The sequence below is a fragment of the Ailuropoda melanoleuca genome, chromosome 2, assembly GCF_002007445.2.
Source record: "Ailuropoda melanoleuca isolate Jingjing chromosome 2, ASM200744v2, whole genome shotgun sequence".
NCBI classification, from domain to species: Eukaryota; Metazoa; Chordata; class Mammalia; order Carnivora; family Ursidae; genus Ailuropoda; species Ailuropoda melanoleuca.
Window position 1 is genome coordinate 12,160,535 of NC_048219.1, and position 26,197 is coordinate 12,186,731.

The 26,197-nt window shown below is 50.2% G+C and overlaps 1 protein-coding gene across 1 annotated transcript in view; it reads right to left on the minus strand.

Annotated features, from left to right (window-relative positions):
- The window catches only part of CSMD2 (CUB and Sushi multiple domains 2), a 590,718-nt gene that overhangs the window by 504,891 nt on the left and 59,630 nt on the right, over positions 1-26,197 (minus strand). Inside the window, exon 3 of the mRNA XM_034645185.1 lies at positions 25,809-26,025. Within this exon, the coding sequence (XP_034501076.1) occupies positions 25,809-26,025 (217 nt within the window). The remainder of the gene's footprint in view (positions 1-25,808; positions 26,026-26,197) is intronic.

The following is a 26,197-nucleotide window of genomic DNA, read 5'->3' on the forward strand; positions in this document are numbered from 1 at the left end:
CTTACTGGTAGGTGCCACTCCAACCTGTCCCTTTGAAAAGGATGGACTTTGTGCTGGGAGCACAGGACGCTCCCACTCCCGGGGCCACAGGAGCTGGTCCCACTCAGACCCCAGGATCTGTCATTTACTCCCTCTATGACCCTAGGCACACTTCTCTGCTCCTCATTTCCTCTGGATGCTGGCATAGAGTAAGGGGTTAATATGATGATGATAATGATGATGATTATATAAAAACAAATTCTCTACATTCCTACAGATATCAAACACAATTTCAGAAGAGAAAGAAGTCAACACCTCTTCTAAGGATAAGGAAGGAATTCGCTGTCGGGCCACAGTCTGCAAGGCTGTGGGATCTGAACAGAAATATGTGAAGGACCCACAGCAGCAGAGGGACACTATAGCCACCAAGGCCCTATTTGGAGCTAGAACTGCCTCGTGTGCCTGCTGTATGTGGGTTGGTGGCTATCAGGGTGGGGGTCAGCCCTGAGGGTCCACAGATGCCCACAGGGCCGGCCTACCTTGGTTCCCAATACACACACCTGGCCTTCAGCCCTGCTCATGCTGCCTTACTGTGCTCTGGTCAGACCCCCTCCCCAGAAGACGGGACTCCACTCCCCACACTTCAGCCCCGAATTGCACGGTCACCTCACCCCTGCCAGAGACACAGCGTTTTTACAAGCTGGGAGTCCTGGATGCTTAGATCTCAATTTGCTTTCAACTTGGAGGGACCCCAGCCTGAACCAGCTTTAGGACCCTATGCCTCTTGGGTGCTCGTCAGTGAACGTCCCAGGCAATGAAACCCAGACCTAGCTGCCCCCCACCCCCGCTTCCAAGCCCATCCCATGTTTGAGGTCCTTGTATGGGACAGAAGCATGAAGGGTCATTCAGGACACGAAGAAAAGAGCAATGACCACAGTACTGTGTCTGACGGGGCACTCCTTGAGTCATGAGGGCTCAAGTAAGCAGTGACATTTTGTTACATGTGAAAAAGGACGGAACTATCAATATTGCGGGGCTTCCACACACCAGCAAAGGCCACACCCGGCCGGCCGGCACGGGCAAGCGGAGACTTCCTTCAGTGCCTAGGAAAGGCCCCCACTTCCTGGCTCAGGGCCTTGTGCTAGGTGTGTCTCTGCCTGGCACCCCCTCCATCTGGTCTGCTCACCCCACCCTTCCAACCCTGGGCTTCCCTCTGTGAACACTCACACCAGACTCCTGCAGTCTCTCTTCTTGCCCCCGATTTATTTCCGGCAGAAAGCTTATCAAAAGCTGTCATCGCTTTGTTTCTTCATTTACTTATTAATTTCTCCTACTAGAGGCTAAATTTGGGAATGATTGGAATTGGTGTCTGTGTTCCTCCACTGCTTTCCCAATGCCTTGCTGACCCATGCAGGTGACCACAGAGCCCGGTAGAATTCACATGTTATACGGACATGCTCGGCACCCCGGCTCGGATAGGTGCTCGGGTAGGTGCTGGGGGACTGTTTGGGAAGCGCATGAATGAAGGAGCGAATGCAGGCAGTGAAGTGGTTTGTTGTGGTTACTGTAGCACACCCAGGTCCTGGGAGGTACCTCTCACTTTCCTGATCCCCCTTCCCCAGATCCCTGTGGCCTGAGTCCCCATCAGCCACCACCCTTTGGGCTGTCACCTGGCTGGTCCCAGCTCATCCGTGTTGGTTCCAGTGCCCACCTCCCAAACCCCCAGCCGTGCCGGACCATTGGCTCATCATCATGGGCCCACTTCTGGCCAGGCTTCTAGAAGCCACAGGCATAGCTGGAATGGACCCCTTGGGTTTTGCCACATCCATGATGTGGAGAAGCAAGGGAAAGAAGAAAGGCAAGAAAACACAGGGTGCTGGGAGTTGAGGATGAGGACAAGTAGAGGACCAGAGAGGTGATGCTCAGAGGGCAAGGAGGGTGAGCTAAGAAAAGGCGCCTGGGTGCTCCTGGGTCAGTTGTGTGAACATCCTGCAGAGAGGACCTGCCGGTGGAGGAGCGGGACCAGAAACAAGACCCCCAGAGATGACACAGACTCCGACAAAGAAGCAGAGATTTCTCGGGAAGCTCCATCAAGTGGAGGAGAGGGTAGGGGCCGTTGGGAAGGAGGGTCAAGTAGGTGTGCAAGGTAGTGATTTTTTTAATTCTGAAGGATAGTAACCCGGCCTAGGTGTGGGCTGGAGTGAAGGAGCAGAAAGCAGGTAAATGCGAGGTGCAGAGAGGAACAATCTGGGGGGAGTACACCTGAGAGCCAGGGAGAAGGGTTAGGGCCCTCAGAGAAAGAGGGACAGACGCAAACCTGGCAGGTCTGTGGGGCAGGAGGGCCTCGATGAAGCCCTTGGTAAAATGAGAGATGAGACCTGCTGAGTGTCGGGCCGCCACACAATGTGTGGGGCTGCCTGCAAAACAGACACAGGCCCCTCATTCAGAAATGATCAGGAATTTGAAGACAATGACAGCAGAGATTCACCAACATGGGCCCTTTCCAAGCACAGGATCCTGGGTGACGGCACAGGGTGCACGCCCATGAGGTTGGCCCTGGCTGCGAACAAAGACGGGAAGGGTGAATAATGTCAGGAGACCGGAAGAGGTTTGGAGAGTTCTGAGTGCTTGTTTCGTGTATGTTCCGAGCCTCCCTTCCAAGATCCCCCCAGAAATGTACTCTTCCCCCCCAGCCACTGTTCACACTCTAACCCCTACCGGAAATGTCCTCCCTTGTCCCTCCTTCCAGCCAAGTCTGATTGATTCTTCCAAAAGCCCAGCTTGGGTCCTTCAGGAAGTCTTTACAGATAAAGACACTGCCTTTGACAACTGTCAGGCCATCAGTGGTCCTGTGCCCCTTTCCACGCTGTGAGCATGAGGGCAGTCCAGGTGTTCCTGTCCTTCTGTCTGTCTGCTCCTGCAGTACTGAGTGCCAGGGAGGCTCATGCAGGTGTTTCATGGCTGACAAGAGGAGGGACAGGGAGAGCCCAGAAAAGCTGGATTCCTCCCATTGGTCTAGGACAAATGAAGTGGGGGGAAAAACAGGATACACAGTATTTACAGTTCCGGTCAACTCCCTGAACAAGTGTGCGGGGCAGGGCGTGTTATCAGTGGTTCTCTGGGGTAGCAACATCACAGCTGATTTTTTTAAATTCTCCTTTATAATAGTCTGCATTTTCCAAGTTTTCTATAATAACAATCTATTTATATAATGAAAGCGTATGTATGGAAAGGAAAGGAAAGGAAGAAGGACCAGGAAGCCGAGGATGGGGAAGCCTTGGGGGAGGAGGAGAGGGGGGCTGCCGGCCTGGAGTGAGTTCTACAGGGCGCCCCCCCCCCCCCCCCCCCCCCCCCCCCCCCCCCCCCGCCCCCCCCCNTCCTCTGCGGACTCAGCCCGGGGCAGCCTGGAATTCCTTCTCCTCTGAGGCCAGGCTGCTCAGTTCCCAGGCAACAAATGGAGGATTTGTGCAAGTCATGGGGCTCCCTGTTTCTATTTTTCAATTCTCTCTTCCACTTCGTATTTTGTAAGAATTTAATTTTAAACTCTCCAGATGCCATATTTTTTATCTTTTCAATTGATTCTTTGTGGAAACGCTGTAACAGAAATGCCATGCATCTCGCTAATGCAGCAGGATAAAAAGGCCATGAAGGCCTGGATGCCAACACTGTCAGGTCCCCACCGTGGCCAGGCCTCACCTTCGTGCCCCACCCTGCCTCCACCCGGATTCCTGATTTCCGCAAAGAAGCTCAGAGGCACAGAGGCCCCACCCACCTGCATCCCCAGGGGCCAGGAAAGCCAGCTTTTTGCAGCAACTGGAGGCAGCTAATGGATCACACAAGAGATGGTAACCTGTCGGTGGGGGAGAGACCTGGGGACAGGAGCAAAGCTCGTGCACGTCTCCTGACTTCCACCGCAGTGGTCCTCAACAGGGGCAGCCATGCTCCCTCCAGGGACATTTGGCCATGTCTGAAGGCATTTTTTGGTTTCTGCAAAGGGGTGCTGCTGGCAGGCCAGAGATGCTGCTACCCTGGGGAGGAATTCCCCAGCCCCCAAGGGCAGCAGCACCCCAGTGGAGAAAGCCTGCCCGAGAGCGTGCCAGGCTCCATGCTGGGCCCTTCACGGGCATCTTCTCATCCGGCAGCAGGGCAGCCTCTGACTCTGACCTGTCCTTGGACCCACACACTCATCCGGGCTCTCTTCGGCGGAGGACAAGGCCCTGGCTTCTCCTGGGCACCAAAGGCCCCCACTTCTGTTTCTACACATCTCATCTTCAGGCGTGAGGCTCAGAGACCCAACTGCCTGAATTCACATCCCAACAGCACAGACGCCTGTCACTTATTCTCCCTGTGCCTCAGCTTCCGCATCTGGAAAATGGGAACACCTACTTCCTAGCACTGTTGTAAGATTTAAAAGCGTTCATACAGGTTTAGTACTTAAAGCAGTGCCCAGCAGGTAGTAAGCACTCAATACATAGTAGCCATTCCTATTACGCAGGTGACGGGAACCGGTCAGTGGGTGCCACAGCTCACCATGACAGCAAGCATCCCCACCACCACGCACCGCACCCCAGCTCTGGTTCCCACGGTCCTCCAACCTGTTACTATTATTGCCATTCATGTGCACAGGCCAAGAAGTCAGAAGTATCATTGCCGTTGTCCCAAGGAGGAGATTGTTGGCTCAGCTGGGGGAAGACACTTGCTTCAAGCTTCTCCATATGGGATCTGGGTATGGGATCCCCACAGTGGGGCACCGGGACGAGACAAGACCCCACTGTGGGGAATTCACTGGCTTCCCCTCCAGTAGGACAGATGTGGTTCTTAGCACCCTCCACTCCTGACCCCAGTGAAACTGCAATCAACCCGAGCACCTTCTACCGTGGCCTTGGGCCTGGCTGGGACCCGGGAGCCGGCAAGAGCTCAGGACAAGACCCAGCAAGCACCCAGGCCCTCTGAGGCTCTGCGGTGGCATTCTGATGCAGCAGCATTTTTGGACCCAGCCTAAAAATAAACCCTTAAGCCTTCAGCTATTTTGATTGCCAAGTAGCATGTGTCAGTTGCATCTATCAGGGGTGCCCACAGCACACACACCCGGGAACAAAAGAGTGGCCGGTACCTTCTGACACTGTCACTTTAATGTGGATGCTTTAAAATAGCCATGCCGGGAAGCCCTGTGGGGGCCACGTTTCCGGACACACGCTTGAGCTGGCTGTGCTAAAGGCAGGGACGCAGAGGACAGGGAAGGTGCCAGGGGAGGACCACAAGCAGGAGAACAGACATGAGGGCCCATCCTAGAGGGCAGGGAAGCCAAGAGTAGCCTCCAGTCTCTGCATCTGGACCCAGCTCTGCTGGGGCCTGTCCTGCTTGATGGTCCCCAGCCCCACCCTTGCCTGCCAGGGTTTAAGATGCTGTTCTCTGACTCCAATACTGACAGTCTCTGTAGAAGCAAAATGACAAAACTGGCTGCAGAAACCAATGCCCAGACCCGACTCTGCAAGAGCATGCTCCCCGAAACCCTCCCCTTTCCCACAGCCCCCCTCGATCCCTCCTTTCCTCACAATGTGCTTTCCTGGGGTGAAAATCTCCAAGAGGCACCTGCTAGAAACCATCCCCCGAAATCTCCACTTCTCTCCTGCCAGTCTAGGTCAGCCCCGGGATGAGGGCACCACCAGCCCTCAGCCGAGCACCTGCAGAGCATACGGGGTGCCGACGCAAGAGCCAGCAGACCTAGGTTTCAGTCCATCTGGGGGGCTCGCCAGCTGCTTGAGCTTGGGATAGTGACTTGACCTCTCTAAACCTCAGTTTTCTCATCTGCATAAGGGGGGTGATAATTCCTCCTGAAACTGTTGTGACGGGTAAACAAGGTAATTCACAGAAAGCCTTTAACACTGTGCCCAGAACGTAGTAAATACTCAACAAAATATAAATTTCTGTTGTTACTCTTACTGCCATCCATGGCACCGTCTCCAAAGCAGGAGACTTTGAACCTGAGGCTCTCAGATGGGTCCCACGGGGTTTATGCGTCCATCCGTCAGAATCAAGTGCACGCGGTTAAATGACGGTGCGTGCATCTGGCGGGGAGGGGAGAGTCTGTGGTTGTCAACAGATGTTCACCGGGGGCCATAACCTTCACTCCGCCCAAGGTGGGAACTTGGGACAAGGCTGCAGAGCGGTTAAGACTACAAGCTTTGAAGTCTGCTGGTCGAGGTCCAAATCCCGGCTCTGCCATTTACTAGCTGTGTGATCTTAGCAAGTCACTTCGCAACCGGCTTCAGTGTCCATCCATAACGTGGAGATGACAATACCTTCCTCATGGGGTTGCTGGGAGCGCTAAATGGCATGTTGGGCATCGAGCTTAGAAGAATGCCAGGCACACATACGGGGTATCTATCTATATATATATCCTGTGTGTGTGTATATAAGTGTATGTATATATATATATACACACTATATGGGGGATATATATATATATGGGATATAAAATCACACACACGTATAAATAATACACAAAAATACTTTATATATGTGTGTGTACATATATGTGTGTATATGTATATCTGTAAATACAAATAAGAGCATGTATTGATTTTCTTCTTCAGTAACTGCTATCCCAAAGCCAGCCTTTGATTCATCCCCTCCTCCTCCTTGCTTGTTCCTTCTTACTCCCCATTCTCTGCCTTGGAATTGCTTCTCCCTCAGCATGCCCTGCTTGCTCACATCATGACACAGCCTCCAAGCTGGCAGAAGGAAGGGGCAAAGGATGGAAGGGACGGGGAAGAACCCCAGTTTGGGGTTCCACCACCAGCCTGGTGGGGTGGGGCATGCAGGGACATGGGAGGCTCATGGACTGGAGAACGGCAGGGCCCTGGGGACCGTGTCTGACTTGCCATCAGGAGGCAGGAGCAGAGGCCAGCTGCTGGGAGAAGTGGGCTACAGAAGTCAAGTGGCGTCCAAAGCCTGATCTAGAGCTGGGGTCCAGCAGGGCAGTGACCCACCAGGGGGCCCAGCACACTGCAGCACTAAGTGTCCAGGCTGCTCAGATCCTGGGCCCAGGAGGCTGAGCCCAAAGCCACCCTCTGGTAAGGATGGGGCCTCTCCACAGTCAGGCTGGGATGGGATGGACTGGGGGTCTGGGGAACAACACTGTCTGCCGCTGAGCAGGAATGGGGGCAGCGGAGAGCGATCCTGAATAATCAAACTGGAAACACCACAAATTCCTGGAAATGAGAAAGAGACTCTGCTCTGCAGGGGCCGGTGATCAGTGGTGCTGGCAGGAGATTCATGCGGAAAGTCGCAGGGGCTCCCTCAACCAGCAGGGAAAGGCACAGGCTCGCCCCCGCCAGGCCCTTAGCGGGCAGCCAGAGAAGGATGCCATTAGCGGATGGGCTCCAGACACCATCCTGCTCCCTCACACACGGTTTCTTTCAATGACTCGCAGTCCTGGGTAGTGATCGGAGGGAAATATATTGAGAAATGTATGTTTACTCAAAGTCTACGCTTGATCGGAATGAAACACACATCATTAGCCATAAAAGTAGGATTAAGACAAGAGAGCATTATTTGCAGATGATCAACAGTCACGAGCACAGATATGAACATGTGCAGACGTAAATCTGAGCAATGAATGCCTAGTTCTATTGCTACTAAAACACAGTTCTTAAGTCCTGCCTGGATTCGTTCACGCCCCACTCTTCATTCTTACTCGGTTCCTCTTCATTTAACAGACTCTATAAAAGATGGGCCAAGCGCTGGTACATAAGCGACCAACATGCTGCCATCCGAGGGAGCCAGGGCCCCAGGAGCTGCCAGGAAGGGCTTCAGAGGTCATGCTGGGGGCTGGGTGGGCCGTGAACTGGCACTGGCATCAGCCAGAAGCTCGAGGGGAATTGTGGGATCTTGGGCCCCACCCCAGACCTTCAGAACCTGATTCGACACTTCTACAAAATCCCCAGGTTTGCTGCCTGCACATTAAATGTTGCAAAGCACCCATCTAGACCACTGTTTATCCCTGCGTCCCCTTGCGACCCACACGAAACGATCACTTTCTTCTTTAATGTTTAAAATTTTGAAATAAATTGACGACACACAAATCGAAACAATGGTGATTCTGAAGATGCTTGTCAAACCCTCGGGCTCCTGTCTAGGATACTTCCTGGGATGCCACTCCCCCAACTCCAGGGGTCACTGCTGAGCATAAGGCAAGTCCCCAGGTGGAGAATGATTGATCCAAAGAAAGGCCATATGTACCCCATGTTCATAGCAGCACTGTCCACAATAGCTAAATCGTGGAAGGAGCCGAGATGCCCTTCAACAGATGACTGGATTAAGAAGATGGGGTCCATATATACAATGGAATATTACTCAGCCATCAAAAAAGAACGAGTTCTCAACATTTGCTGCAACATGGACGGGACTGGAGGAGATAATGCTAAGCGAAATAAGTCAAGCAGAGAAAGACAATTATCATATGGTTTCACTCATTTATGGAACATAAGAAGTAGGAAGATCGGTAGGAGAAGAAAGGGAAGAAGAAAGTGGGGGTAAACAGAAGGGGGAATGAACCGTGAGAGACTATGGTCTCTGGGAAACAAACTGAGGGCTTCAGAGGGGAAGGGGGTGGGGGAATGGGATAGACTGGTGATGGGTAGTAAGGAGGGCACGTATTGCATGGTGCACTGGGTGTTATACGCAACTAATGAATCATCGAACTTTACATCAAAAACTAGGGATGTACTGTATGGTGACTAACATAATATAATAAAAAATATTATTAAACAAAACAAAACAAAAAACAAACAAACAAAACAGAACAAAAGAACCATTGCCTCCACTGTTCCAGCAGGATGTCTGGGGCCCAGAAAGGGGCAGCCCTACAAGCCCCACCTTCTGCATTGATTCTTCTAGAAGCAGGAAGCAAGGAGCCCCAATTCTAGAGAGATGCAAGTGGTGGCCACCACTTGCAGTCTGCGGTCCTGTTATGTCCATTTCGCAGCCTGCATGCGGACACCTGACGTCGGCTCTTGAGTCTTTTCCCGAGCCTCTGGCAACAGCCATCACTTCCCCTGAGAGCCTCCTTCCTCCAAGTAAACACCCCAAAGTCCTTCAATTTCCATCTTGCAACACCGACAATCTCCCTTCATCCTGGTCATTCCCCTTTGGAAGAACTTCCCTCGGTCCCTGTCCCTCTATGGATATGGGTAAAGGGTAACATATGTAACTTTTTTGCTTTTCTTTTACACCTAACTTTGTATCCATTGCAAATGCACCCTTATTGTCCAAATAACACACTACGTGACAGAAACATTTTAAAATAAAGAAGAAAAAAAACTCACAATCCAGCCATCCTAATGCCTGTATTAGTAGCACGTGGCTAGACTCTGCCTCCAGTGTTTCTGGCCTGAGGTCACGTTCTTACGTGCTGATGTACAGAATGCACTGGCAATTTCCACAGCCTGCATTGTTTTTACAACTCAAACATTCTTCTGTGCTGCAATAGCCTTGACAGCTCCCCGGACACCCCCTTGCAGTGGTTGACTGAGAAGTCGACCCAGTCTCCCGGGGATGGTCTGACAAGTTCCAAAGAAAACTGAGCAATTTGTCCCACCAAGGCTTTCAAACGGCAGATCCCGCCATGCCAGTCACGCCGTGTCCAGTGGGGACCAAGACCCCTCAGAGAAGGGAGCCATCTCTCCCACCCTATACTGGTGTCACGTACTTTGGTGGGGGGGGGGCACCTACATGTGCAGGGGACTCATTCACTTATTCACCACTGGACAGAGAACGGCCGTGCACCACGCCGTGGCTGGCGTACCGGGGTGATTTTGTAATGGTGAGCAAGACGGTTCTGCTCTCATGAGCTCCCCGAGCTTCGGTGGTGGCAGAGCTGACGTCTATGAGGCAACAGAGCCCAGGATGGGGAAGGGACAGACATCGAGTGAGAACACATGGCAGGCCAGTCACTAGATATCCAAACTTTGGCTCACTGGATCCTCTCCACAACTCTCCTCTCTGCGGCTGAGGAAAAAGAGAAGGTATGGCTCAAGGTCACAGAGCTAGCATTCAAACCCAGGGCTGCCTGATTCCAACCTTGATTTTCCAAAATGCAGAGCTCATGAGAGGCTGTCTTTCTCACCTCACCCTCCGTGGGCTCTAGCAATTTAAAAGAGGCCACTACGAGACAGTCCCAACAATGTGCTTCAATTATTCCCCCCAAAAAAGTAGACAAAAATAACAGAATACCACCTGGTCTCGGAAGCGTGATTACATTTGGAGAAAAGAGGTAAAAGGGAACTTTTCTATAGAAGTACATCAGCCAGGAGCACGATTTAGACAAAAGTGTAATTTAGACACCTTATTTTTCATTTGGCCAACTAACAAACATTTGTGCAATTTAAACCTTTTCAGAATCCACTCTGACAACCAAGTACCCAGGAGCTGACTCAGTCTGCCTCTCTATCGCCACCAGACTTTGAAAACGCCACCTCCCCCTTCGTAATTACTCCAGGCAATCAGCACCAACTGATCAATCAAACAAAGAAAATTGCAGGTTTGAAGCTTTAATTAAATCTGTCCGGCACTATCTAATTAAAGAAAATCTTTACTCTCCTACATACTCCAAAATAGAAGGAACCCGCTCCTTCTACAAAGACTTCGCATGTCGAGGCCTTCACCTAGTTCAACACGCAAGGAAGAGCAGAGCAGGGGGAGGCAGTTAGGCCATTCTGCTTTCCTTTTTGCCCAAGTGGTGGAAAATTCCAGTAGGGAGGAAGGGGTGGACTGTGGAAGAGAAATCCTCTCTCTAGAAGGTTCCCTCTCATCCCTCCACGTCCTCCAGGACCGCTGGCTCTGTGTCCAGGTTGCCTCTCTCCTGCCCCTCCTTGGACCCGCAGTCTTCACAGCCGGAGGGCGCCGTCAGAGCAGGTCGAAAACACCGAGAACTCGGCCACCTTTTATTATTATCCACCATTTATTCACCGTTTAGAAACTCAGCTTTCTCCTCTGCAAAACGGGACCAAAGCAAAGGCCCGTACCAGCTGACTGCGGAAAGCAAGTAACACAGCGCGTCTGGGAAGCTGAGGCAGTCACATAGAGCGGGGAGGAGCCCCATGGAGCACTCAGAAGGCGGGCCTTGCACCTGCCTTGGTCTGCAGGGACTCTCCCCATCTTCAGCTCCCCCACCCACCAAGGGCCCCGGTGGGGGGCAGGGCATTCATCTAGGGATGGTGATGAATTCCTGCCATGACTGAAATGCAGCTGGAAACATGTCACCTTTTCCCTTTGCCTTGGAGGGTTTACAGGAGTCTAAGACCCTCCCTGTCCGTGATGGGGGGTGGGAGGGTCCCAGAGAAGACGGGTTGGATGTGCTTCCTCTGATCTGCCAGCCCACCACAAAGCCCGCAGATCAGGAGCTGAGAGCCTAGGGGACAAAATAATCAACCTGGGAGGGGGGAGCCACACCCTCCCCTGATAGGCAGCCACTGCTCCGTGAGAGCTGAAAGGGGCCAAGGTTGACGCGGAAGGATGGAACCAGGGGGGTTCGGTGAAAGACCTTAGAGAGACCTTCTGCTGACATTTTCTCTTTCAGGTGGGACAGAAGACACTGAGTTGCCAGCCTCCACGATGCTCGGCGGCATCATGATCTCAGAAATCGCTTCTCCGACTTCAGCAGACCACTCTCCATCGTCTTCATTGCTTTTCTCTTCTTCCCCGGGAAAGCCCAGTCAGCTGCAGCTCCCGGAGGACAGGTGCCCATCACGTGTGCCTGAGTGTTTTCATGTCCCCTGCAGTTACTGATAAATATGTTTCCTGTTCCTTAAATTCCCTTAACAAACCTGCTGGGCCCTGAGACAGAAACACACATGAGCCACACAACCCAATGGGACAGGTGCTCCCTGGGGCCACCTGCTGCAGGTGGATGGAGACACCGAACTCACTTTGTGCCAGGCTTTTAAACAAGAGTCACCTTCTTAGTGACACAGCTTCCTTGGCCACTCTATTAAAATCTCACCCTTGGGGCGCCTGGGTGGCACAGTGGTTAAGCGTCTGCCTTTGGCTCAGGGCATGATCCCGGCGTTATGGGATCGAGCCCCACATCAGGCTCCTCTGCTATGAGCCTGCTTCTTCCTCTCCCACTCCCCCTGCTTGTGTTCCCTCTCTCGCTGGCTGTCTCTATCTCTGTCGAATAAATAAATAAAATCTTTAAAAAAAAATCTCACCCTTTACACGTCACACCACTGCCCTGATGTATATTTTCTCCATAGTGCTTATCTTCAGTAACTTTTGAATCAGGTGAAATCTGGGACAATCAAGGCAAAAGGAACGGAGCATAATCACTGCAGTCTAGTTGAGAAAGTCCTTTCCCACGGGGGCACAGGTTCCCAATTCTGGTTACCACCATACATGCAGCCTGCAATTGAACAATGGAGTAAATGCATGGCAGATGGAGGCAGCCAGGTGTCTCCTGTGGGAGGTTCCAGATAAGCAAGGCAAGGAGGCTACAATGATCCAGGTGGTACTGGATTAGAGTTGGAGATATCAGCATGAACTCATGTTTAGCTTAACAGAGACACAGATGGATGCACATAAAAATATTTATAGCTCCGTGTATATACGTGGGCTAGTGTACACATGGAACGTTCCTTGCTCTGGCAGCAAAGAGGGCCCGGAAGCAGTGATGTCCCAATAGTCACGAGTACACACAGAGCCAGATCATGGGTTCTGAGACCATTTTCCGATCCAGGGAACCCCAGCTCATGGCTCTCAAGAGCGTTCATGAACCAGCAGCACTACCAACATCGGTAACAAAGACTGATGATGGTGGGAAGTGTCAAAGGAGACAAGAGGAGCCAACTAAAGGGGTGCCCAGTAGCTGGGCTAGAACAATCAGAGCAGCAAAATAAATAAACCAGGTTGGATTATAACCCAAAGTATAAAATAACGACCTATGAATCCATACTGATATAAATAAATTAATAAATGGAGGAGAACAGACAGATCTCTTGTGCAGAAGAATTTCAAATAGTTTATGCAGACACTCTGCCATCAAAATGAAGCCTGACACTCTACTCCTTGGGTGTGGAATGCACACAGCGGCTTCCTCGCAAGAGGACAGTAGGGAGCGGGGAATAACTTTGGAGTGGAGAAGATGCCACACAGGCCCTCAGCCAGGTGATCAAGGTCAGCCTCAACAGGGACAAGTCATGTCAACTGTATGTACCCTTGATGTGATGTGATGAAAACACTGTCTTCCTTTCAAAAATACATGACTCCCTGGGGCACCTGCATGGCTCAGTCGGTTCAGCGTCTGACTCTTGATTTCGGCTCAGGTCATGATCTCAGGGTCGAGGGATCGAGCCCCACATTGGGCTCTGCACTCCGTGGGGAATCTGCTTCTCCCTTTCCCTCTGTTCCTTCCCCCAACTCGCGAGTGTGCACATGCGCTCTCTCTCTCTCAAATAAATAAATATTAAACAATAAAAAAAAATGACTCCAGTCAAATCACGAGAAAAACAGCAGACAAATCTCAACTGAAGGACATTCTACAAAAAACCTGACCAGTACTCCTCAAAAGCGTCTGTCATTCAAAACAAGTCAAGTCTGAGAAACTGTCACAGCCAAAAGGAGCCAAAGGATCTAAGGCACCCTGGGTGAGATCCTAGAACAGAAAATGGACTTTAGGTAAAAACGAAGGAAATCTGAATAGAATATGGTCTTAGGTTAATAACAATAAATCGGGGGCGCCTGGGTGGCACAGCCGTTAAGCGTCTGCCTTCGGCTCAGGGCGTGATCCCGGCGTTATGGGATCGAGCCCCACATCAGGTTCCTCTGCTGTGAGCCTGCTTTTTCCTCTCCCACTCCCCTTGTGTTCCCCCTCTCACTGGCTGTCTCTATCTCTGTCAAATAAATAAATAAAATCTTAAAAAAAATAACAATAAATCAGTATTAGTTCATTAATTGTGACAAAGGACCACACGGATGTGAGATGTTCATAATAAGGGAATCGAAGTGAGCCATATAGACATATACAGACACTCTCTCTGTACCATCTTTGTAACTTTTCTGTAAATCTAAAACTATTTCTTTTGATATATTTCAATTCAAAGATTGTTCTTTAAAAAACAAGGGGGTCTGGGTGACTCAGTCGGTTGAGCGTCTGCCTTCGACTCAGGTCACGATCCCAGGATCCTGAGACCTAGCTCTGCATTGGGCTCCCTGCTCAGCGGGGAGCCTACTTCTTTTTGTCCCTCGGCCCTTCCCCACTCCCCGATCATGCTCTCTTTCTCTTGCTTGCACTCTCTTTCTCCAATAAATAAATAAAATCCTAAAAAAAATAAAAAATGAAAAAAATAAAAGATCTTTGTAGCTCTGGTATTGGAAATAGACTTAAGATACCCAAGGCAATAGCAAGGCAAGCAGGAGGGAAGCGGTTGTGATAACCAAGGCAAGAGATAAAGGGGGTGTGGAGAGACCAGGGAGGGGGCGGGGGGTAGCTGGAAGACATGAACTTCAGAGAGGACAATAATGACAAGACAGTAAACATCTACTGAGTGCTTACCACGGGCCCAGGGTCTGCTACATACTTTGTGTCTTGTAGGGTACTTGCATATTCACAACTTCCCTAAAAGGTAGGGGCCACTGGAATCCCAGCTTTTTGGGCAGAGACACTGAGACTCAGAGAAAAGTGACTTCCTCAAAGTCACAGCCAGTAAGAGGCAGAGCAAGGGCATGAATCCAGGCAGGCTGGTTCCAAAGCCTCTCTCCTAACCACCACACCACAATGTGTTCTCGGCTGAGGCCCCAGGAGATGGGACAGGGATGGGGACAACAACCAGAATCACATGAGGACACGAGGAATCCACCAGAAGTCAGGAGCACAAACAATTGCTTTAAAAAATATCTCAACTATGGGTCAATGGCCTCATTTTTAGGCACAAAGGCCAGAAAGTCCAGAACTTCATCTCCCCAAAAGCAAACATTCCCTAGGTTCTAAAGTACATTCCTTAATGGCTAAACTGAGAGCTCACAATGGGTCAGAAAACACGGACTACAGCGACAGATAAACCTTGGACCCTCAGAGATCGAAGCTTGTATACAAAACCCAGGCAACCAGGAGCAGGTGGGGGGTTCCACCTCATAGAGTCACGCAGGCATCTCCTGTCTCTAGGGAAGAAAAGGGAACACAAGATCGCAGGGGAGCTCTCCTGGGCCATGCTGGGAGGGATACATGTTACTTCCATCCACTTTCTGTTGACCACTAAACCACACGGCGGCACCTGGATACAGGGGAGGCTGCTGCTTCCCCCAGAACACCCTGCACCGTGAAAGAACCAGAACGATGGTGGACAGTCAGCCTTCTCTGCCATGCGGCTGGACAGGCCTCTGCAAAATAAACCCCAACACAAAAAACAAATGGTGGAATTGTTCCCAGAGCCAAGAGCAGTACCCGAGGAGGGCAGAAATAATCCAAGAAGATCTGGAGTATTTTAGAGTCCTCCCCCATACATTTCCAGCAGGACTCAATCACGCGATTTCAGAGCGGGGAGAAGCTCTGGAGTCTTTCTGGACTTGCACCCTCCATTTATAAGTCAGGAAGATGCTGCTGAGCTTCAGAAGGGACAGCCCTGGTGCAGATCACAGGTAAGTCAGGAACCAGGCTGGACGGAAGCCGGTCTCCTTGCCCCACACCTGGCTCCAGGCACCACGTTCTGCGGCAGTGCACACCCACCCCAGAAAGCAATAACTTGGCTCTTGGTTCACTGAAAAGCTGACAGTTGGTTTTCTTTTATATTTATTTTAATTCCAAGGGAACAAGGAACTCGGTACTTGGGAGGCGGTTTGTTTGGGTACCGTTTCTACTGACAAACAGAGTGAAGGCTAGAATTACATGTCCAAACTCTACTCTACCCTGAGGACAGTGTCCTGGGTTATAGGGTCCTTGCACAGTGATTTCTGTTGCCCTAAAGGTTCAGGGAGTAAACGTTGAGGATAGACAAGGGGGCACATTCCTATCTCAGCAACGCCCCTGTCAGCCACTGCTTGCAAGAAAGGGGTGGAGCTCCATTCTGGGCCAATGTTGCCTCTTTGACCAACACCTGGTAAAATGGGGGCAGAACTGATCATGAGGAGGGGTGAGCTAGCATGGCCTTTTGGCCCGAGACTCGGGCTCCACGAGGCCTTAAATTTTGGCTGCTATTAAATAGCAGACTTGGCGAACAAGCTAGGTGAAGCTTTGCCACAAAAACTGACTTTGACCTTGAACCACAGGGTCCTACTGTGAATGGAGAGATTGCTCAGGACCCCGACACTGCTGCCCACCTGGCTTTATAAATCACCTGCTGCCAACCCCTCCCCCCACCACGTCTGCCCAAACCCACCCTTTGGCATAAGGTGATGGAGCACATGGCTGCCCCATGGGTCACGGCAGTTGGTTTCCTGAGGCCCAAGCCAGGCAGACCCCGCTTCCGCCTCCTCCCCTTCCACCACCCCTTTCAGCCCTGGTGTCGCTGCTCGGACCTGTGTGAACTTGGCTGTCAAGCAGATTTAGGACTTTGAACACAGCCACCCCGAGGCATGTAGCCTCTTTGAGACTCAGTTTCCTTAGCAATAAAAACCGAGGCAATAATTCTTACCTCCGGGAAAAGTGTGCCGATTCAATGAGCTATAGTACATGAAGCACCTGGCACAACAGGTAAATATTTATTCCACCCCCACCCTGGCTCTCCTCCAATTCCATCTAAGGCATCATAGCTCATAGTCTAAGGGGACAAACAGAATGTCCCCCCCAAATTTCTGCAGAGTTTCTTGGCCCAGCAATGCTCCCCGGATATTCTGGACCCATAGGAACCATCAGTGAACTCACTGGGGACCTCAGTGGACACCCCTCCCCCCCACCCAACGCTTTGCCTGGTGACAGATCATGAACAAAGCTGACTCCAGGAACCCAGAGAGACAGGCTCTCCTGTCCCAGGTTGTCGTCTCCAGCAACCACCAGCAGGCCTCGGCTTCCACGGACTTTAGCTGACTCCTTATTAATCACAGATAACTTTCCTGATTAAATACAAAGCTCCTACCAACAGGTTTGCCTCCGGATGGCAAATCTGCCAGCATTTAGGGTGAATCAAACATATTTACTTTTCAGATGTTAGGGGTTTGATAAAATCCATAATGCCTTTGGCCTCAAGCCCTCTTCCTATTAATTATTAAGCCCTTGTGTGTTTCGAGGGTAATTGAATCCATGTTTCTAATTAGTTTACACTTAATTCATCAGAACAATTTTTAAAGGGCTGACGGATGTCCCAATAAGCCTCACGGGCAGTTTAATGAATCTTTATTTAAAAAGAAATTGGACACACACCAAACTGTTAACAGCGGTTACCTCCCGGGAGCGGGGCTGGGACAAGGGCCTGGGGAAGGAGGCGCTTACATCCTTCTACTCCACACTGCCGGACGGCTGGGCTTTTCTGCAGTGGTGAGCGCTTACTGCTTTCACTATTTTAAAGAAACTGCTTTAAAAGGAAAACGGAGTGAATTTTTAAAAAGGAAATGAAATGAATGCAAATGAATCTGATGTACTAAGAAAGCATGTTGGTGTGGGGAAAAGCGCCTTGCTTCTGGCTCCAGGACACCTGTGGTCCTCTCCTCTCTTGGCCCCTTAGCCGCATAGAGATGTCAGATGCTTACCTGACTCCTGCAATGAAAATTAACACTACTCACTTCACCACGCTGCTGTTGAATGACTAGATAGAACATACAATGCCCGTTTAAAACCTTTCGGTGTGGCCCCACTGCCTAGACTACATGAAAAGTTCTCCAGCATGGCATAGAGGGCCCCTGGTGATGTGGCCGGGCCACACCCCTACATCTCCACTACAACCCACCCCAGGATGAACCTCTGACATCCTATACCTCACCTTCTCTGCTTTGCTGGACCTGTACACATACTATTCTCTTGATTTGAAACCCTGTCCTCATCCCTCCCTCCGTGCCCTGCTGACCCTTCCTCCAGGACAGCATTCATTCATTCACTCCATAAACATTTGTTGAGCACCTACTATCAGCCAGGCCCTGGAGACACAATGGAGCATAAAACAGAAACGGTCTCCACAGCCAAGGAGTTTACAGTCCTGGGGGAGATGGACACAGAACAAATAATCACACACCTGCCCACGTGAAACCATGAAGGACGGATGCACAGTAAACGGAGGAAGGTAATCGTAGGAGGGTCTGACCGGGATGAGAAGTAGGGGTGGCTCCGAGGAGTCCCTGAGTGAGGAACTGACAAGTGAGTGGAGGTACGAAGAACGAGTAACCAATAACTAAGCAAAGGGGCAGACGGAGGGAGGGCATCCCAGGCCCACAGGTGAGCACCGCCACAGAGCCCCCTCAAGGCCATCAGCCTCCCCAGCAGTAGCGTGTACCATCCTGGACTTGCACTGCCTGCGTATTGAGCTGTCTCCCTAAAGAGACTGTAGGTTCCTTGAAAGCAGAGGCTGTCTTGTTAACTCTTGCACCCCCAATGCTTTGCGTTCCTGGTAGGCATTCCATAAATATTGAATAAATGCCATGAATGAACGTGTCTAGCATGGCGGCTGGACCATAAGAGGCGTTCAGTGCCACCATCCCTTCTTTCCCCTTTCCAGCGTCCTCTCCCCCCGTTTCAGTCGTAAAAAAGGAAAGCCCCCTCATCCCCATGGGTCCTCCCAGCCACCTCCTGCACACAAGAGCATCCTCTCAAGGCACTCTGGGAAGACAGAGGACTCTCTAAGGACAGCCTTACTGACGTGCAAGGAACACTTTTGAAGGAATCCAAACAGACAGGTCCTTCAGGGGCCTCTGCCGTGATACATATGTAAAAGAAGACAGTAAATCTGGCAAATTTGTGGATTTTTTACAACTTCCAAGCAGGTGTCTAACACCAGTTCAGTGAAATCTGCAACCAGCTCCAAATGACTTCAAAGGCATTCCACCCTAGGCAGACGACAGAACGCATATTGCCAGTAATTGAGGGAACGAGTTGTAGTGTTTCCCATAACTTGAGCCCAAATGTCTAAATTAAGGGATGCTTAGCTGTGCTTAACTGGTGCAGTCATCACAGCGCCCTCTAAACCCTCCGATCCACAGTGATGCTGTTCATCAGCCGCGTCTCCGCAGATGACGTTTGCTCGTGTTTCATTAGAAAACTTCATCCCACATTAAGCTGCAATGCGATAGGATGTTTGCCAGCACGGAAAGGCCATCTAATGGTGCCAAAGCAGAGATGTGGGGATTGTTTCAGTAATTCATCCGAGCAGAGCTGACACTGCATTATCTGGAAGGCTCTTTGTTCTTTTCTTGCTAATTTCCAAACTCCTACAGGCTCCGCGGCTTTCAAGACCAGCTTCTACGCTCGCTTCCCACCCTGATCCATTATGAGAAGAATCTGATCAGCTTCTATTGTAAATTTAATTTCAAGCAGCCAGACGCTGCCTTCTGGCACCCTGGGATGTTGCTGCTTGTGAATAGCTCTAGATGGAATGTGAGATGCTTTCAAGAAGATGGCTCTGAACTCCTGGTACAGAAAGGGAGTCGCTGGGAGATGAATGACATCTGCATAGAGAACGAGCCGTGCGCAGCGTGTCTACTGGCACCTCTTCATTAACGATGCCAGGTGCAGGTGCCGGCACAGAGCACCGCCAAGAGCTCCCCATTCTGCAGGGGAGGAAACTGAGGCTCAGGTGGGTTGACTCACTTGTCCAAGGTCACTGACCTACAAGTAGGATTAGAACCTAAGTAGGTCCGATGCCAAAGGCTTGAACCCCTCCATCACCTACACCAGGATTTCTCAACCTCAGCACCACTGGCACGTGTCCTGGGGGCAGTCCTAGGCATGGCCGGATGTCTAGCAGCATCCCTGGTCTTGACCCACTAGACGCCACAGCCGTTCTCCGGCTGTGACAACCAAAAATGTCTCCGGACCTTGCCAAATATCCCCTGGGCATTGAGAATCATTGCTCTGCCACAGGACTTCTACATTTATTGGGGAGGGGGTTTCATTTTGCTTAATTGTGTTTTCTGATTTACGTCTCCAAATATACAAGTAATTCCTTTTGTTTATATCTTATCACAATTCAAAGTGGTTTACACACATTATTTAACTTAATCCTCACCAACCAACCTATGAAGCAGACAGATATTGATATACCCACTTCATAGATGGGGATACTGAGGCTAAGAGCCGAAGTGACTGGCAGATGCCGAGCGGCTAAGGAACAGCTAGAACTTAAGCTCACATCGTCCACCAGCAAGAGGTATATTTCACTGCGTGGCTCTGCCACAGCAAAACGTGATAGAAGGCCTGACTTTCAGCCTCAAGGAGCTTCCTCATCAGTTAGGAAGCTTGTCGCTCATTACACAACCCATGAGCAAGCAGCGGGAGAAAGGTAAGTTTAAAGGGGGCTGGAGATTGAGGTGGGGAGGTGACTCCTCAGCCTTGTGCTAGAATGCACCCACCAAGCAAGAAAGATCGGTGTTGGAGTAAGAGAAGAAGAAAGGAGAATTGCATTCAAAATGCAGACAGCCGAACGGCAAAAGCTGAGCCTGTGGGACAATAAACACAGCAAGCCATGGGCTATACGGGCAGAGAGAAACCTGCTGCAGACTTCCCGGTGGTCCTGCCCCTCTGCTGGGGGGCCCCACCACAGTGAGTGACTCCCCTGAGCCCAAGTCCTTCTTCAGGGTCCATGCTCCACACCTGCGCTCCTGTGATCTAAAAAGTCTACAGATACAGTATCAGGACAGACACGGAGGCCTTCTAGAACAGTCTGAGTTCCTAGGTCTGGGTTCCTAGGTCTGGGAGCAGAGGGGCGGGGAAGGATGCAAACACCGTTGATGGAGCACTAAGGGCTCTGTAGCAGGGGGCTCCCATACAACCACCCTGGAAGATGGGCAAGATGGGCAGTGTGACTTCCATTTCCAAGAAGCCAAACCTTGCACAGGTCACCATGTTAATAAATGTAGAAATGACCTGGGTATAATTCTAGAACTACCCTCATGGTACTCTACTGTTTCACAGGAAAACAACGTGAGAAGACGTGACCATCCTGTTCCGCTAGACGAATAAAGACAAACATCCGTACAGAGAAGACCCTGGTGTGCCGTGAGAACACCTTTCCCTGGAGACTGGAATTCAAGACACACTGATCTTGCTTGTTTTCTGCTTCTAAGCCAGACACCGTGGAGTCATCTTCCCCCTCTTTCTTTTTATTTTCACTCCCCATTCCCTATAAATTCACCCTTAACTTCAGGGACAATGCCTTTCCGTTAATATCATACAAAGCCATGCCATCTTCTCTCTTATTGGTCAAGCTCCAGCTACCAATGTCTCCTGCCTGGCCTGGGAGTCACCAGTCTGACCTCTAATTCAGTGCATTTTCCTTACTGCAGCCAAACTGTGCCAAAATCCTCTGCTTAAAATCTTCATTCAAAAAGCATCTAGCACTCATCTCTAGCTAACATCACACTTAGCAGTGAAAAGAGGGAATGTTTTAGGATCAGGAGCGAAACCAGGACGTCCGGTTTTACCACTTCTATTCAAGACAGTACTGGAGAGCCTAAATAAATAAATAAATAAATAAACAGAAGACATCTCGATTGGAAAGGAAAAACTAAAACAAAAACATTTATTCACAGATAATTAAAAAAAAATACATTAGAAGTATTAATCACAAGTTCAGCAAGGTCACGGGACATAAGACCAATGTATAAAACCAACCTTATTTCTATATATTAGCAGTGAATAATCCAAAAATAAAATAAAGTAAAAAATAATTCTATTCACAGTAGCATCAAAAAGAATAAAAATCCTAAGAGAAACTTCCAGTCCAAGATGGAGAGCCAAGCCAACATGTTAAACTGCCCTTCAACCTGAGCCCCTAAGTTCTCATGGAAATAGTCGAAGGTATATTAAAAAGAGCCAATATAGGGGCGCCTGGGTGGCACAGCGGTTGGGCGTCTGCCTTCGGCTCAGGACGTGATCCCGGCGTTATGGGATCGAGCCCCACATCGGGCTCCTCTGCTATGAGCCTGCTTCTTCCTCTCCCACTCCCCCTGCTTGTGTTCCCTCTCTCGCTGGCTGTCTCTATCTCTGTCAAATAAATAAAATCTTTAAAAAAAATAATAAAAAAAATTTAAAAAAATTAAAAAAAAATTAAAAAAAGAGCCAATATAAATGTCCACTCTGGGAACTAGGAAAAAAGACAGATACCTACATGCTACAAACACTAAGGAATTTCTACAAGATGCAGGGCCAGTGACACGATTAAGAAAAAGCCTAGCCAGACAAGATGTTGACAGAGAAATACACCTTAAAATGTGTTCTGGGGGCACCTGAGTGGCTCAGTCTTTTAAGCGTCTGCCCTCGGCTCAGATCATGATCCCAGGGTCCTGGGATTGAGCCCCTCCTTAGGCTCTCTGCTCAGCAGGGAATCTGCTTGTTTCTCTTCCTCTGCCCCCCCCCCACCCTGCTTGTGCTCTCTCGTATCTCTCTCTCTCCAAAAAAAAGAAGGTGGTTTTACCAGCATCAAAGTAGAATTTAAGAACAAACAAACAAACAAAAAAAGAACTGGGGGAATAAAGATAACTTTTATATTGAAAAAATTATAAAATTCACTCTTTATATCTAATGTTTAAACATACTTACATGCTGAAGAGTATAACACCAAAATATATAAAGTAAAAACTTAGAAATAAAAGGATAAATTGCCAAGAACAATAGTGAAAATGTGAAAACATTGCATTGCTTATCCTTGACAAACCTCATTCAGACAGTAAGAAATTAGAAAAATTACATAATGTGAATAACACAAATTTTTTCACAAAAAAATTATTTCTTTCAAATATTTGTAGAACACTTACAAAAAAAAATCATCTTATACTCTAGGGGAAAAAGTCAGCAAATTCTCCAAAGTGGAAATCATCATCTGATCATAATGCAGTACAAGTAGATAATACTTTTTTAAGCATAAAAAATATTACTGGAAAATCTGAGGGAAAAAAATCCTAGAGTCAAAGAAGGCACAAAAGGACAATTAGAGACTCCTCCTAAAATAACGACCATCCATCAAAATTTATGGATACGGTCGAAGTTATTCTTAGGGGGAAATGTCTCAATGTTTTTGTTATCAAACAAGAAATAATGAAACTAATTCAATTCACGAAATCAGCAAAAGAGCAACATTCGCCCAAGGTAAGAGGGAGAAAAAAATGAATACAGATAAAGGCAGAAATGAATCAGTTAGATAATAGAGAAAGAACAAATTTGATATCCCTACAGGTGGAATGCTAAAAGGACCAATAAAACAGGCAAACTTCTGACAAGACAAATTGAGTAAAAAGAAAGAAAACACAAACACAGGAGCAGACGCGAGACAGAAGATTGCTCCCAGAGACCAGAGAGATGGGGAAACTGCATATGATTCTAGGCTGAGACCCTCGACCATCTCCATCAAGCGGATGATTTCCTGGACAAACATACAAATAGAAACTGATTCATGAATAAGAACACCTGAGCAGACTAAGAACCACGCAAAAACATGAGAACAATTCACAAGAACCCCAAAGTCCCCACCCAACACACACTTGCTGTCCCCCCATCCATCCCCCAGCGAGCTGCGTTCGGAAACCTTCAAGGAGTGCACATTCCACTCCTTCCTACTATTCAGGCTATCCCCTGCGGTCATCTCCCCAGCCAGTGTCCTCCAAGCCGGGAGCTCCTCTGCCTGCAGGGACCCCAGGAGGCACAGCACTCTTTCCCCTCTGCTAAGCCTGCAGGCCCTGGGCTGGTGAAGTGAATGGAAATGAGCAGATGGGGAAGATCACAGAAGGGAGACCCCAAGCAGGGACCACCGAGTGAAGGCACAAACCCGGGGGGCCTCCTCCTCACACACGGCTGGTTGGCCAGAGTGGGCTGCGCTGGGGCCGGGAACACAACCAGGGCCTCCCCTCCCAAGACCTCCTCCCCACCCTTCCAGGGCAGACCAGCCCCCCACCTCCCCTGGGTGTTCTGCCTTGCACTCTCACAGTGAGCAAACCCAAGTGGCAGAAAGCAGAGGTCTGACAATGTCCGTGGACCGCAGAGCAGGGAAAGCTGGAACGGCTCCGGGACGCAGAACCGGAGTCTGCCTCCAGCTGTCCACACCCCAGTGAAGCACCCCATTAGCCTTTCCATCTTTCAACTTCATTCAACATCCATCAAAAGTCTATGCAAGGACCCCACAGATGGTGTCGCCTGAGCTCAGGCCCTGGTGGTGAGGACGCACTCCCTTGTAACCCCATCCAGACTCTCCAGTCCCAGTCTCCCCGTTTTATCTCTAGCTCTGATGTCCTTGAACGCTCAACTCACATATTCACATCCATGCCCGCCGCCCCCATTAGCAGGTAGCCCCCAAGAAGACAGCGGCTCTGCTGTGCTTGCTACCGCATCCCCTGCACCCAGGCCACTGTCTGGAACGTAAGGGGTGTCATGACATAGTTGTGCAGTGAAGAGGACTGCAGTCCCTGTGCCCCCCCAAGTGTCACTGAAGACCTTGTGCACCAAACCTGCTGACTGTCAAGGCAGAATGGATAAGCCCAGCCTTATCCGGGACAAACTACTAGCCAGAGGGGCCCCGGATGCCCCCACCCCTACTGCAGGCTTGGCAGCCTCACCTCTGCACTGCCCTAAGAGGGCAGGGGGCAGGAGAAAAGAGGGCTGGCGCTGTCCTGTAAGTGTGTTTGTGACCCTGCTCCAGGAGCTCCCGAGCTAAGGGCACAGAGCATCTTAAACAAAGCCTCGAGAGTTAAAGCACCTGCCAGGGAATGGCTCATTACTGTTCTGCTCATTAGCACCCCGAACTCCCCAGGGCTTGGCTGGTAACCCACTAACCCTCTGGCTCCCTAGGGAGCCCAAAGCCTGGCTGGCAGAACCAGACAAGGCTGGCCACGGACCACGGCAGGCCACCAGGTCAACAAAAGCTAGAGAGCTAGGACTCTGGGGCCTTGACTTCTGTCCCAGACAGGTCAGCCCGTCTGCACAGGCCGCAGCCTCCCTGCCTGTCTCCGTCCTCGACGTGAATTCTCTCTCTCTCACTTGGGAGACACCTCAGGGGGGGCAGGAAAGCCCTCTCCTGAGTTTTCTCTTCCAATGACCAGGATGGGGTCTGAGAGAGTGGGAACTTTGCTCCAAACTCCTTTCTTGGGGGTGGGGGGCGGTGGAGGCTCAGAGGGAGAGGGAGAATCTCAAGCAGGCTCCACACTTAGCACAAGAGCCCAATGCAGGGCTCGATCTCCCAACCCCAAGATCATGACCTGAGCTGAAATCAAGAGTCAGACGCTTAACCAACCGCACCACCCAGGCGCCTCTGTCCCCAAATCCTGATTCTATGCCCACAGTCAAGGCCATGCAAATGCAAGGCAAATTCCAACAAGTATTGATGGTTTCCAAGTACAGGATGGGAGACATGATCACTACTTGCCTTCAACACATATCTGCGGCATCCAAGGGGAGAAAATAGATTTCCACATGTGCAAAGAATATACACCAAAAGATACACACACACACACACACACACAAATCCACGCAAAATCCATTTTAATAGAAAGACTTGAATTTCTCTCAAACTCTTTGTGTCTTCTAACTCCTCTTCCCAAGTACACTACCCATCAGTCCCGCCTACTGGCTGCTTCTAAGCTGGAGAAAGGAATTTGGAAATGTAAAGAAAGCAGAGGAATTGAGGACAGAGCCCATAGAGGGCTCTCTTGGCGAGCAGGCTTGGCTCGGGGCCCCTGCTGTTGGCTACGGGGAGGAGGGCAGACAGTACCTGGTTCGCAGGTTCTCTGGCTGGGGCGGGCCATCAAACACCGACAGGACGTCAAAGTCCTCTTCCAGGGCGAAGGACTGGAATACAAGCTGGATTCTGTGCTGGTTCTCTGCGGTGATGGTCCACGTGCAGTTGGCATAATTAGGGTAGCCATACGGGAACCCTGGGCTCTCAACTGTCCCATTGGGACCTTGCAGTTGGAACGTGCAGTTCTGGCCTGGGAGAGAAAAAGGGAGCAGATCAGTATGGCCAGGAGAACTCCTAGAAGCTTCCAGAGAAATGGGAGCAATGTGAACCCATGTCTCCATGGGCTTCCTAGGCCGCCCCAGGCTTGGCACAGAGGGAGGGAAGGTGGGTGACAGACCAAGCTCGGACTTGCTTGTGCCGTT